At 35.4% G+C, this 11150-nt stretch overlaps 2 protein-coding genes across 2 annotated transcripts; both read right to left on the reverse strand.

The window, feature by feature from the left end:
- On the reverse strand, positions 2036–2865 carry LOC104761440. Its single transcript, XM_010484521.2, has 3 exons — positions 2581–2865; positions 2406–2492; positions 2036–2323 (listed from the first exon to the last, which is right to left on the reverse strand). The coding sequence occupies exons 1-3, from the start codon at positions 2794–2796 to the stop codon at positions 2204–2206; spliced, it is 423 nt and encodes a 140-aa protein (XP_010482823.1). The 5' UTR covers positions 2797–2865; the 3' UTR covers positions 2036–2203.
- LOC104763444 lies at positions 3309–4007 on the reverse strand. Its single transcript, XM_010486814.1, has 3 exons — positions 3792–4007; positions 3609–3695; positions 3309–3473 (listed from the first exon to the last, which is right to left on the reverse strand). Exons 1-3 carry the CDS (start codon positions 4005–4007, stop codon positions 3309–3311), a joined length of 468 nt encoding a protein of 155 aa, XP_010485116.1.

The following is an 11150-nucleotide window of genomic DNA, read 5'->3' on the forward strand; positions in this document are numbered from 1 at the left end:
CAGTACACATATGCTAGTTTGTATGACTTAATACTGATAACTGAATTGAGTATGTGTGTAGGCTAAAAAGAAAATACCAAATGATGTTTATTTTTTTTTCCACAAAACCAAATGATGATTCTATGCATTTTAATTTGTATCAATTTATAAACTATAAATTATGGTCTTCTTATATATATATCAATAATTTTTTTTTTAATAAAATGTAAAATCTATTCAAAAAAATACTTTTTTACATCAAGTGCAACTAGTGTTTGAGAGTTTGAACTTAAAATTTATACAAAACTTAGAGCTCAGAGAGAAGTGATTGAAAGAGCTGTTCTAGAAGTGATTCAAAGTCATTTTCCAGTTAATTTTTAAATATCACGGAGGAAAAAACACAGGAACAAGAAGCAAAAATAGTGATTCGGCAAGGCGAGATATGAACACTGTGGGAAAGGCATGGTTTCGTCGAGATTTTTATACGTTCGTTAGACGCGTCCTGGCATTGGCCGGCATGTGGGTCACCAAAACTCTTAATATTCATTTAACATAAAATATTTAATTATGGTTTTAACTTTTAAGTATGACCTTCACAAACTGCAACAATATATTAAGCACTCGTTATCATAAAAACACACACAAAAAAAAACAATATACTAAGCTTTTTTCTTTACAGCTCATCCTGGAAAAGAAAAAAAAAATACAGTGGTATCTTTACAACAACCCATCTCAACTTGCGAGACTTCATAAGACGATTTGACCTGCCTATATTTTTTAAATCATTTAAATCAAAAATCTTCTTAAGGATATTTTAATAAAAATTAGTAGTATATTTAACTATTGCGTAATCAAATTCGATTGCATCGTCTCTCATCCCTCTATTGGTGGTTTGCAACCAGTTACGATCATTATTGATATCATAAAAACTATGAACAAGCTTTCCACTAAATGTGTATTTACCATATCATATCATTACTATCATATAAGATAGAACGAAAACATAAACTTATCAAAAAGAGTGCAAGGAATTATTCAGGTAATTTTGATGCATTAGTAATATATCCACACTATGTGTATTTTTTAATGATATAAAATATCACATATATTGTACATACATACCGCAAGTAAACTACAGCTCAAGTTATTTCCAATTCCATGTGTTTGTTTAATCTATTCTTTTTAACTAACAAAAAGGAAGAAAAATTGCATTATTAGTTAATGTATAGAACGTATAGATCTACTAGACATGTTAGATTATATACACTCACTATTTGTACTATATATACTTAGAGAGGAAATATATATATGGAATACAATGTTTGAAGTGATAACTCCTACATTGTCGCAGCCAAACCGTAAATTGTATCATATACATGGCACTATTTAAGATCGATAAAAATAGTTTTTAAAGTTGGTTTTAATGCGTAGAAGGTCGCGGTGCGTTGGCACCTTCATGCTGACCCTCTAGATATATAGTATTTATGAGAATAGATTACTCGAGCCCACGCAGGAATTGAAATCCTCAACCATGTGGACGACTAGCTTATGTGGAGAACAATTCATGGATGTGTTCCTAGTTTCAAAATGTAGATTTCTCAGATACAATATATTTCAAATTGTGAGCATCAGTATTTATTTAGATAAGGAGTAGAATGTACCTAAAAAGGTCAATAGTCAATGTTATATAGAAAACCAAGTCACACACTGCCACAATATATAACAGGCCCATTAGACATTAGTAAATTTTTCTAAGTCTCTTTGTTTATAATTACTTGGAAGTTGCAGAAAATATGTAAAATGAGAGTTAGTAAGCCATATATGGTTGCATTTCTACGCTTAAATTGAAAGAACAAAGCAAATGGCCCACAAAGAACATGAGAAGACTTATCTTCAGATACATGAAAGGTGAAGACACAAAACACATTATGCAACTTCTTGTTGTGCCATTTCATTGTACTTTGAAGTACTTTAAAAAGGTTGCAAACTTGCAATTAGGAAGCTACTCTCCCATACTTATCAAGAAGCAGCCGGTTTTGTTTCGAAATTTGCAAAACAACTTCAATGCATTAAATTAAACAATCTCATACTAGAGGAAATGTCATTACATCGCAATAATTCTCCAAAACCTAAATCGATCTGTTACTCTAAGTCATAGACAAAGAAGCTACTTAACTGATAAAGTCATAAGAAAGAGCTCTAATCCTTAAAATGTAACCATACTTCACTTTTTCCTAAACGGATTCCACAAAGCAGAGTCATACGCAGCGCAATGCCAAAATTGCGAACTTGATACGGTCCACTCTGCACAAGGAGCAGGCTTATCGCAGATGTAACAGTAACACTGCAAGGTAAGATTACAAGTCAAACACAAACATCAAGCACAAAACTAATTAAAAATCACAAAAGTGGGTTTTTAAAATTACCAATTCACAATGGCTTGACTTAGGAGTTGATTCAAAAGGAAATTTCAAGCATAAATGTCTTGGGTGTGGATAATCTCTACAAGCCACCTGTTAGAAATCATATTATGAGATTTCAACAAACTTTCAAAAATTTTACAAACCCTAATTTTTTTATTTTAATATAAAAAACTCAAACCTGGCCTGTCTCATGGATGATAGCTAAATATTTATCACCACCCTCACAATCACCATCGGTAAAGGTGAGTCTTTTAACGTCGAACGAATCAAAAGGATCGAATTCGAGGATAAAGCAATCCTCTGTTTCTTCGAATCTCTTCATGTCTTGTCTGGTTTTCAAACAGAATATGCCTCTGAGTGGTGTTTCATCTTCTTCCACCACCTTTGTCTCCATTTCCTCTCTCTCACAAGCCACAACAACTCGCAGAGGTCGAAACGGAAGAGTAAGGGACTCAAAACGTCGCCTTTCTTCCTTCAGCACGTTTTCAGGGTTAGTCTTAGATGGAGCAATTATAAAGGCCTTTCGTGGTTTGGTAATATGGGCCTAACTGTTATTAGGGCCTAATTAGATTGGTGACTTGACTTATTAAATTAAAACTATGGTTTTTATAAAAATTTAATTACGCATGTTATGAAATATGAATAAATGTAAAACAACATATCACTTTCTTCTTGCCCCGTACTCTATATAGAATGATATGTTACAGGCTGATACATATTGAAGTTTCGCAAATTGGGACTAGGAAACAAGCTGTTAGTTCAAAATATAACTCGTCTTACCGAGGTCTATTATATTGGAACCCTTCAGCAAGCAACAATTTGGCATTGTGCATTTCGAACATTATCAATGCATTTCGGATTACATTACCAATCTCGATAATTAGTTCAGACAAAAGTCTTCCAAAGCTAGTAATCGGAGTCATAGTAATCGGAATCGGAGTCATAGTAAGAGTTCCCACTCTCAATGGTCAGTAGATTCAGCTTCCGCTCCACAGAGTCCGCTGAAGCATTGCAATGCGAAGACTTCCACTGTGCACAAGGAGCAGGCTTATCGCACACGTAACAGTAACACTGCATAATAGTAATGTTGTTGAACTCTATACTGTTAAAAATAATTTCCATATTTAATCGACAAAACAGACAGTTTCATAAGAGACTTTAAAAACATTAGGCAACAAGTTAATCCACTATTTTTTTTCTCCTTACCATCTCACAATGAGTTGCATTAGAAGTTGATCCAAATGGAAAATTCAAGCATAAATGCCTTGGATGTGGGTAATCTCTACAAGCAACCTGCTCAAGAGTTTTTTTATATATATAACAATTTCAAGATTATAAACGTATAACTAAACCCTAATTAATCAAAACCCTAATTTCAAAAACTCGAACCTGTCCTGTCTCATGGATGATGGCGAGATCTTTATCACCAGAAAATTTGAGTCTTTTAACGTCGAACGAATCAAAAGGATTGAAATCGAGGATGAGGCAGTCCTCTGTTTCCTCGAATCTCTTCATGTCTTGTATGGTTTTCACGCATAAAACGCCTCTGATGAGAGGTCTCCCTTCTTCCAAAGATGGAGTCGTTGTTCTCGCCTTCCTCTCCATTCTCTCTAACCAAACCAATTCGCAAAGATCTAAATGAAAGAGTAATCGAAGACCAAACGTTGGAATTAGAGGTCTCTATATATTTCTAACAAAAGAGTGGTCTCTGACTTATTAAAGAGAATTGAGATGAGATGAGAGGAAGGCCTTTTATGCTTTAAGAATATGGGCCAACTTAATGGCCGAAAACTATAAAGTGTCAGTCAACCTGAATAAAATTATACTTGGAAAATAATACATTGTACACTGATAACGAAACATTTAACTCGTCATCTTATAATTGACTAAAATGGCACAATAATACAATTTGTATTGTTGTTTCTCTAGTGTGTAAGACATCACAAGTTTATCAAGTTGTAAAATTTTGAACATAATTAGGGATTGAATTTTGTATCGTATGTTTCGAGTTTTGTATTCCGTTAATTAATATACAAGAATTATTTTTAGGAGCTGTATTGCAGTTTTTTTATTTATTGAAAGGTTGTTTTTTTTTTTAAGCTGAGCATAATTTTTCAAAAGTTGGTATTTGAAGGTCCCAAATTAATAGAGATATTCCGACCGACGAGGAAGTAGTGAAAATGGAATTGTTTAAAACACTACAATATGGCTAGTTGAGTGGTGTTATTGTGTCAATCAAAATTGTACCTGTATCTCACACTAGTAAAAAAAAAAAAAAAGTATAGCCACGTTTTTGTCACTAAACAAAGTGACTAAAAAATTATTTGTCACGAATAAGCCACGAAATAGATTCGTAGCTAACTTTTGACTAGCTCATTGTCATAGAGTACATTCGTGGCTAATTCGTGATTAACCCACCGAATGATCGTTGCCACTAATATCGGTCGTAACAAATTCGTGACTTCTCCACCGAATTATCCATCCCATCAGAGCTAAAGTGATATGGTTGTATAGCCACTAAATAATTCGTGACATTTTCGTGGCCATCCCACCGAATGAGCCATCTAATCCAACTAGTCCGACAAGATTGAGAGTTTTCAGAAGCAATAGTGGAGAGAATATCTTCAAAATATTGTCAAGATTTACTTTAGTGGCTTAATCGTGGCTATAAAACAAAATCGTAGTTATATTAGCCACGTTTCGTTCGTGGCTACGTCGTAACTAAGGTTTTTTATAAAAGCAAAACGTTTCTCGCTTCAGTTTCCATATCCATTAAGCAAGTAGCACAAAAAATATCGGGAGAGAGTTTTGTTTTTCTTTTCAAAAGTTTCATGTCTTATTATTTTCAAAATCAAGAGTGGATGGATCAACGTATTGATCCAGTCAGAAATTGTATTTCGGAAACATTATGGCGGGGATTGATGTTTTTATCGAATTTGCTTGTAATCAAGCATCTTATCGGGAAACCAACACTTTGTTGTGTCCTTGTGCTTGGTGTAAGAATGGAAAGCAGCGTGATGCAAGAACGGTCACTAGACATCTTTATCGGGTGGGGTTTAAAGAAAATTACTATATTTGGCTGAACCATGGAGAACATTATTATCATGTTGGACAATCTTCGGGGGCAAGTCCTTTTACCGGTGAAGAAGCAATGTTGCCGCCAAATGCTACAAATTTTCAAGCTCCATGAAATACTTATGATTATTTTCCATACGCATATGTTAACATTGTACCAGAGGCGGCGTCTCCACATGTGTTGGAGAATACAATGGAAGCAACACATGAAGAGGCATATTTTGATAGTATTTTTGAAGCTTTTGAAGCCGCTAAAGAGCTTCTTTACGATGGATGTCCGGAAGGAATTTCTCAGTTGTACCTGGCTTCCTGTATGTTGAAAGCAAAATCTGATTACAATATGGTGGAAGCATGCGCTGATGAGCTATCACAGACTTTCAAAGCTGTGTTACCCACACCAAATAAAGCTCCTGCATCATACTACGAGACAAAGAAGCTGGCAAGATAGCTTGGGCTACCAGTATATAAGATTGATGTTTGCGAGGATAATTGCATGCTCTTTTGGAAAGGAGACGATCGAGATCTAATGCAGTGTTGAACTGTAATAAAGATAGATACCACCCGAACAATGGGAAAGGGAAAAATAGACCTAAGAAGAGAATGTTTTATATGCCGCTTACAGATCGGTTGAAGAGGTTATACCAGTTAGAGGCGACTTCAACGGCTATGCGATGGCACGCTGAACCTATGTCTACCAAAGGAGAAATGCAACACCCATCTGACGGAGTAGCATGGAAACATTTTGATGAGGTATATCCTAATTTTACTGCCGAAAGTCGCAATATTTATCTTGGCTTATCAACAGATAGATTTAATCATGTTGGTATGAGTGGGGAGGCACATTCAATATGACTTGTTATCGTAACTGAAACAACCCGACTTTTTTTTTTTAAATAATAATAATAATACATAAACTACAACTAATGGTCCCATACCCACTAGCCACCTAACCACAACCAACATCGGAAATAACAAATACCAATATCCAATAATAATCCAATAATTATAACATAACAATATCCAAAAATCAACCAACAGCAAACATAGAACCATCAACCTAGCAATGTTTCTAATGACCCAACTCTATCAACCTAGCAATGTCAGACAACAATCAATCGAGTCCCTAGAACATCCTCCTTTTCATTGCCTTGATTCCACGATCACACTTTGCCTTTACCTGCAGCACAAACACAAATTGAGATGCATGAGTATTTTATAAACACTCAGTGAGGCAATCCTCCCATTTACTGGGCTATACACACAAGAAACAATAATTCCAATGTTCCAAACAATCAACAAACAAAGCATACAAACCAGGAAAACAAACATCAACCCGCTGGAAGGGAGATGTCGACCGACACCAGCCAAGTGTCGACCGACACTGGCTCTTGGTGTCGACCGACACTACCCCATAGTGTCGATCGATGCCGCTTCACTGGTGTTGACCGACACTACCTCTGCAACCGCGATCCTCATGAAGCCGAGAGTCGAATCTCGCTCCCAAACTCCACCAAATCGTCAAATACTCAAAACCCAAGCCATATACATCCGTAGGAACCTATAGCAATCAATCCTAGCAAGAAAATACACAAAAACAGCAACAAACAAGCAAGAACAACGAACCACATGCTTAGATCAGCCATGGTCATGCACTCACCTCTTTGAAGGAAGTTTCTGACCAACAATGACGAATCCAACCTTCCTAGCAATCTTCTAGCTCTTTCCGAGCTCCAAATCTCTCAAGAACAGCCAAGAATCTCACCAATCTCTTCCCAAAAGCTAAAGAACACTTTTCTCTTTTTTGTTTTTCTCAAAAACGGCGAGACAACAACAAAACACGATCTAGGTCGTTTTGTCACTTTAATATCCCGGTTCAATGGTTTTCCTTAAACCAAACCGGTCTAAATTGATAATTAATTCGAACTGGTCGAACCAGAAATAAGTGGTGTCGACCGACATCAGCTTGGTGTCGATCGACACCCTCCCCAAAACGCACAGTTTTGGTTTGCGGGTGTGACTGCTTGTCTTGTGGGAAGGTTGTTAAAGGGTGGGGAGTAGGGTTCGAGGAACGCCTGACACACCAATAACCTACTGGTAGATTTGGATGTCCACAGTGATGGGTTAGGATCGATGCCCTACAGGGCCAACTTGGGGCCTATGGGGGCAAGCTAGCGGGGGCTAGTGGAGTCCACGGGACGGATTGCTACAGTAACTCCCTATAATTTGCCACCCAATATGTGCATGAAAAAAGATTTTTTTTTCTATCAGTACTCGTTCTTGGGCCAAAGCATCCAAAAAAAAGTCTAGATATTTATCTTCATCGTTGATCGAAGAACTGAAAAATCTATGTATTGACGGTGTGGAAGCGTATGATGTATCAAGAAAGGCCAAATTCACGATGCGAGCTGCGTTGATGTGGACAATCAGCGACTTCCCAGTATTTGGCATGTTGTCTGGTTAGACGACGCATGGTCGTTTATCTTGTCCGTATTGTCTAGATGAGACAAAATCATTTTGGTTAACAAATGGAAGGAAACATAGTTGGTTTGATTGCCACAAACTGTTTTTACCTCAAGATCATCCATACAGGGGTAATTTTCATGCCTTTCGACGAGGGAAAGAAGTAGTAGATGATCATCCACCATGGTTGAATGGAGAGGAGATTCTTCACGAAAGAATAAACAGTATTATGGGGTTGTTTAGAATAGTCGATTGTGGAGAGAACAGACACCAGCAGCCTGCTCGAACCATCGATGGATATGGGGTTCATCATAATTGGGTTAAAAAGAGTATATTTTGGGAGTTGCCTTACTTAAAATTTTTTTTTCTTCGACATAACCTTGACTTCATGCATATCGAGAAGAACTTTTTTGATAATCTCATCAACACGGTTTTAAATGTTCCTGGGAAGACGAAAGATAACATTAAATCAAGGATGGATCTTGCTGCGTTATGTAGAAGACAACCATTGAATCTTCGCCGCGATGGGAAAATGCTGGTACCAATATATAGGTTGTCAAATGAAAATAAAAGGCAATTTCTCCTATGGATGAAAAATGAGATAAGATTTCCAGATAGTTACACATCAAAGTTCAGTCGTTGCGTCGACGAAACTCATTGGAAGTTGTCAGGTTTGAAAAGTCATGATTGCCACGTCATTATGCAGTGACTTCTCCCTTTCGCTTTTGAAGAACTTCTTCCACAACCCGTTCACATGGAAATTACCAGTAATTTATTGATCTTTTACTTTTAACATATTTTTACACTAACATTGATACCTTATATGTGTGTAGAAATTGCACTTTTTTCGGAATATCTCAGCGAAGACTTTACGCATTGTTGATGTTGCTCTGCTGAAAGAAAATATCGCTGTAAAACTTTGCAATTTGGAGAAAATATTTCCACCGTCGTTCTTTGATGTTATGGAACATCTCCCCGTGCACCTACCAGATGAAGCTGCTTTAGGAGGTCCAGTACAATATCGCTGGATGTACTCGTTCGAGAGATACATGTACCATCTGAAGAAGTAAGTTAAGAACAAAGCACATATTGCAGGTTCGATTGTTGCACAATGTGTGAATGAGGAGATAGCAAATGCATCTGCAAATTATTTGGGACATCCAAAAGTTAGGGATGATCCTGCTCCTGGAGAAATTCGATTTACATATTTTTATCCTGATGTGCATACCTTGTTCTACCATGAGGGTCGTGTTAGTGGAAAAACTACAAGTGGATGGCTTAATGATCATGACTACACAGTGCTCCAAACATTTATGCTGCTCAACTGTGATAAGTTTGAACCTTATGAACGGTATACATTTTTTATTACTTTATAGTGTTTATATAAATATAAAATTAATTTATAATTTAAATTATATATGGTTATAGGATGTTTGAAGATTATATGAGCGAGCACACCCCAAGAATGACTACTAATGACATGGAAAAAGCTAAAGACAAATATTTTGCAGAATGGTGTAAAGACTATGTAAGTTTAATTTGCAATGAATGTTAATTATTACTATATACATATTAATTTTTAATTACAGTAAATTTAATTTCCAGATTAACGACGCCACTGAATCGTTTGAATTTCCATTGTGGATGTTGGATTTCGTACAAGGACCTAACTGCAACTATACATCATGGCTTATATACTACTCACGTGGATACTGTTTCCACACACATAATCATGGCCAAGATTAAAAAATCCAAAATTACGGTGTTTATGTTCGTGGAACCACAAACACTGCTTATTATGGGCTGATAGAAGATATAATGATGATCCATTACCATGGTGCTGTTAGGCTGAAGGCCATGGTTTTCAAATGCAAGTGGTTCAATACAACATTAGGTCGTGGAATACGAAAACATCCATCTGGTATCGTTAATGTGGCACCACGCCGACAATATGTGAAATACGATCCTTTTATATTGTCTGGTAATTGTGATCAGGTATGTTTCATTCCTTATCCACGCATGCGTCATTCTGTAGCAAATGATTGGTGGGCATGTACAAAAGTAATGCCTCGAGGAGTTTGTGAGACAGCAGATGATGCTTTAACTGCTCTTCAAGATGATACACACAATCAGTTTGTCGCACCAAGTACAATTGTTCGAATTGAATCACATGTAGTGGAAGATGAAGTGGATTTTGATGTTTTACCATTGTCTCCTCCGAATGATGAATACATAACTGAAGAAGAATTAGAAGATTTGAGTGATGACTCGGATTCAGATTCCGATTATGGTTCCAAATAAGTTTTTTTATGTATGAGCAATGTTTGATTATATTTTATAAATTCTCATCTTTTAATTATATAATATGTAATATCACATTGTAATATATCATTACTATATGTATTATATACATATATGGTTTATTAAATTTAATTTTCTAATCATAACAATTAATATTGCTAAATCATATAAATTAATTTTGATGAACCATATAATAGCACTATTGAAATGTTTTATGAGTTCTTTTCTTTATATATATAAATTTTATCTAAGGAATGATTTTATTATGTTTATTATATTTTATTTTATATTAATAAGTATACAATTGTTGCTAAATAAATTTATGAGTTCGTTTCTTTTAAAAAAGAATGAAATGTATGAATTCTTTTCTTTATATATATAAAATTAGTGTTGCTAAATCATATAGAAATTAATTAATATTAGTAATCATACAATTGTTCTTTAATGCTTTGATTTGAGCATGTTTTCAATTAAGATAATGTTTAGATATGTTTGATTTTGAATTATAAGCATGAGTAAGTGTTCGATTTTGTGATTCATTTATTCTTGTTTAATGGTTTATCTCTTCCGACACATAGCTGATATCTTTGTTCATATTGTTCTTGTTTGTTGTTGTTTGTTGAGTAAGTGCTCGATATGATTGTTTTTTTTTTTCTTGTTTGCTGCTCTATTTATGTTGTTTATATTGTTCTTGTTTGCTGAGTTAGTGGTAGATATGTTTGGTTTTTTAATTCTTGTTTGCTGCTCTAATTATGGTGTTTAGATATTGTCCTTTTGCTGGTTTATCTATTCCACACTTAGCTTTTGCTTTAAGTGTTGTCAACTTTGTGGATTTGTTTACTTCACTTGTTATTAACAGTACCTATTTTTGTTATGTTTGTGCTTCTAACTACAGAGCTGCAACGAAGATGG

This window comes from Camelina sativa, chromosome 18, assembly GCF_000633955.1.
Source record: "Camelina sativa cultivar DH55 chromosome 18, Cs, whole genome shotgun sequence".
NCBI classification, from domain to species: Eukaryota; Viridiplantae; Streptophyta; class Magnoliopsida; order Brassicales; family Brassicaceae; genus Camelina; species Camelina sativa.

Excerpts from the sequence above, each read along its gene's own strand:
- LOC104763444 (XM_010486814.1), bottom strand. The coding sequence starts at position 4,007 with ATGGAGAGGAAGGCGAGAACAACGACTCCATCTTTGGAAGAAGGGAGA. Across the intron at positions 3,696-3,791 it reads TCATCCATGAGACAGGACAG|GTTGCTTGTAGAGATTACCC; the intron begins GTTCGAGTTTTT and ends ACTCTTGAGCAG. Across the intron at positions 3,474-3,608 it reads ATGCAACTCATTGTGAGATG|TGTTACTGTTACGTGTGCGA; the intron begins GTAAGGAGAAAA and ends ACTATTATGCAG.
- LOC104761440 (XM_010484521.2), bottom strand. The coding sequence starts at position 2,796 with ATGGAGACAAAGGTGGTGGAAGAAGATGAAACACCACTCAGAGGCATA. Across the intron at positions 2,493-2,580 it reads TCATCCATGAGACAGGCCAG|GTGGCTTGTAGAGATTATCC; the intron begins GTTTGAGTTTTT and ends GATTTCTAACAG. Across the intron at positions 2,324-2,405 it reads AGTCAAGCCATTGTGAATTG|TGTTACTGTTACATCTGCGA; the intron begins GTAATTTTAAAA and ends CTTACCTTGCAG.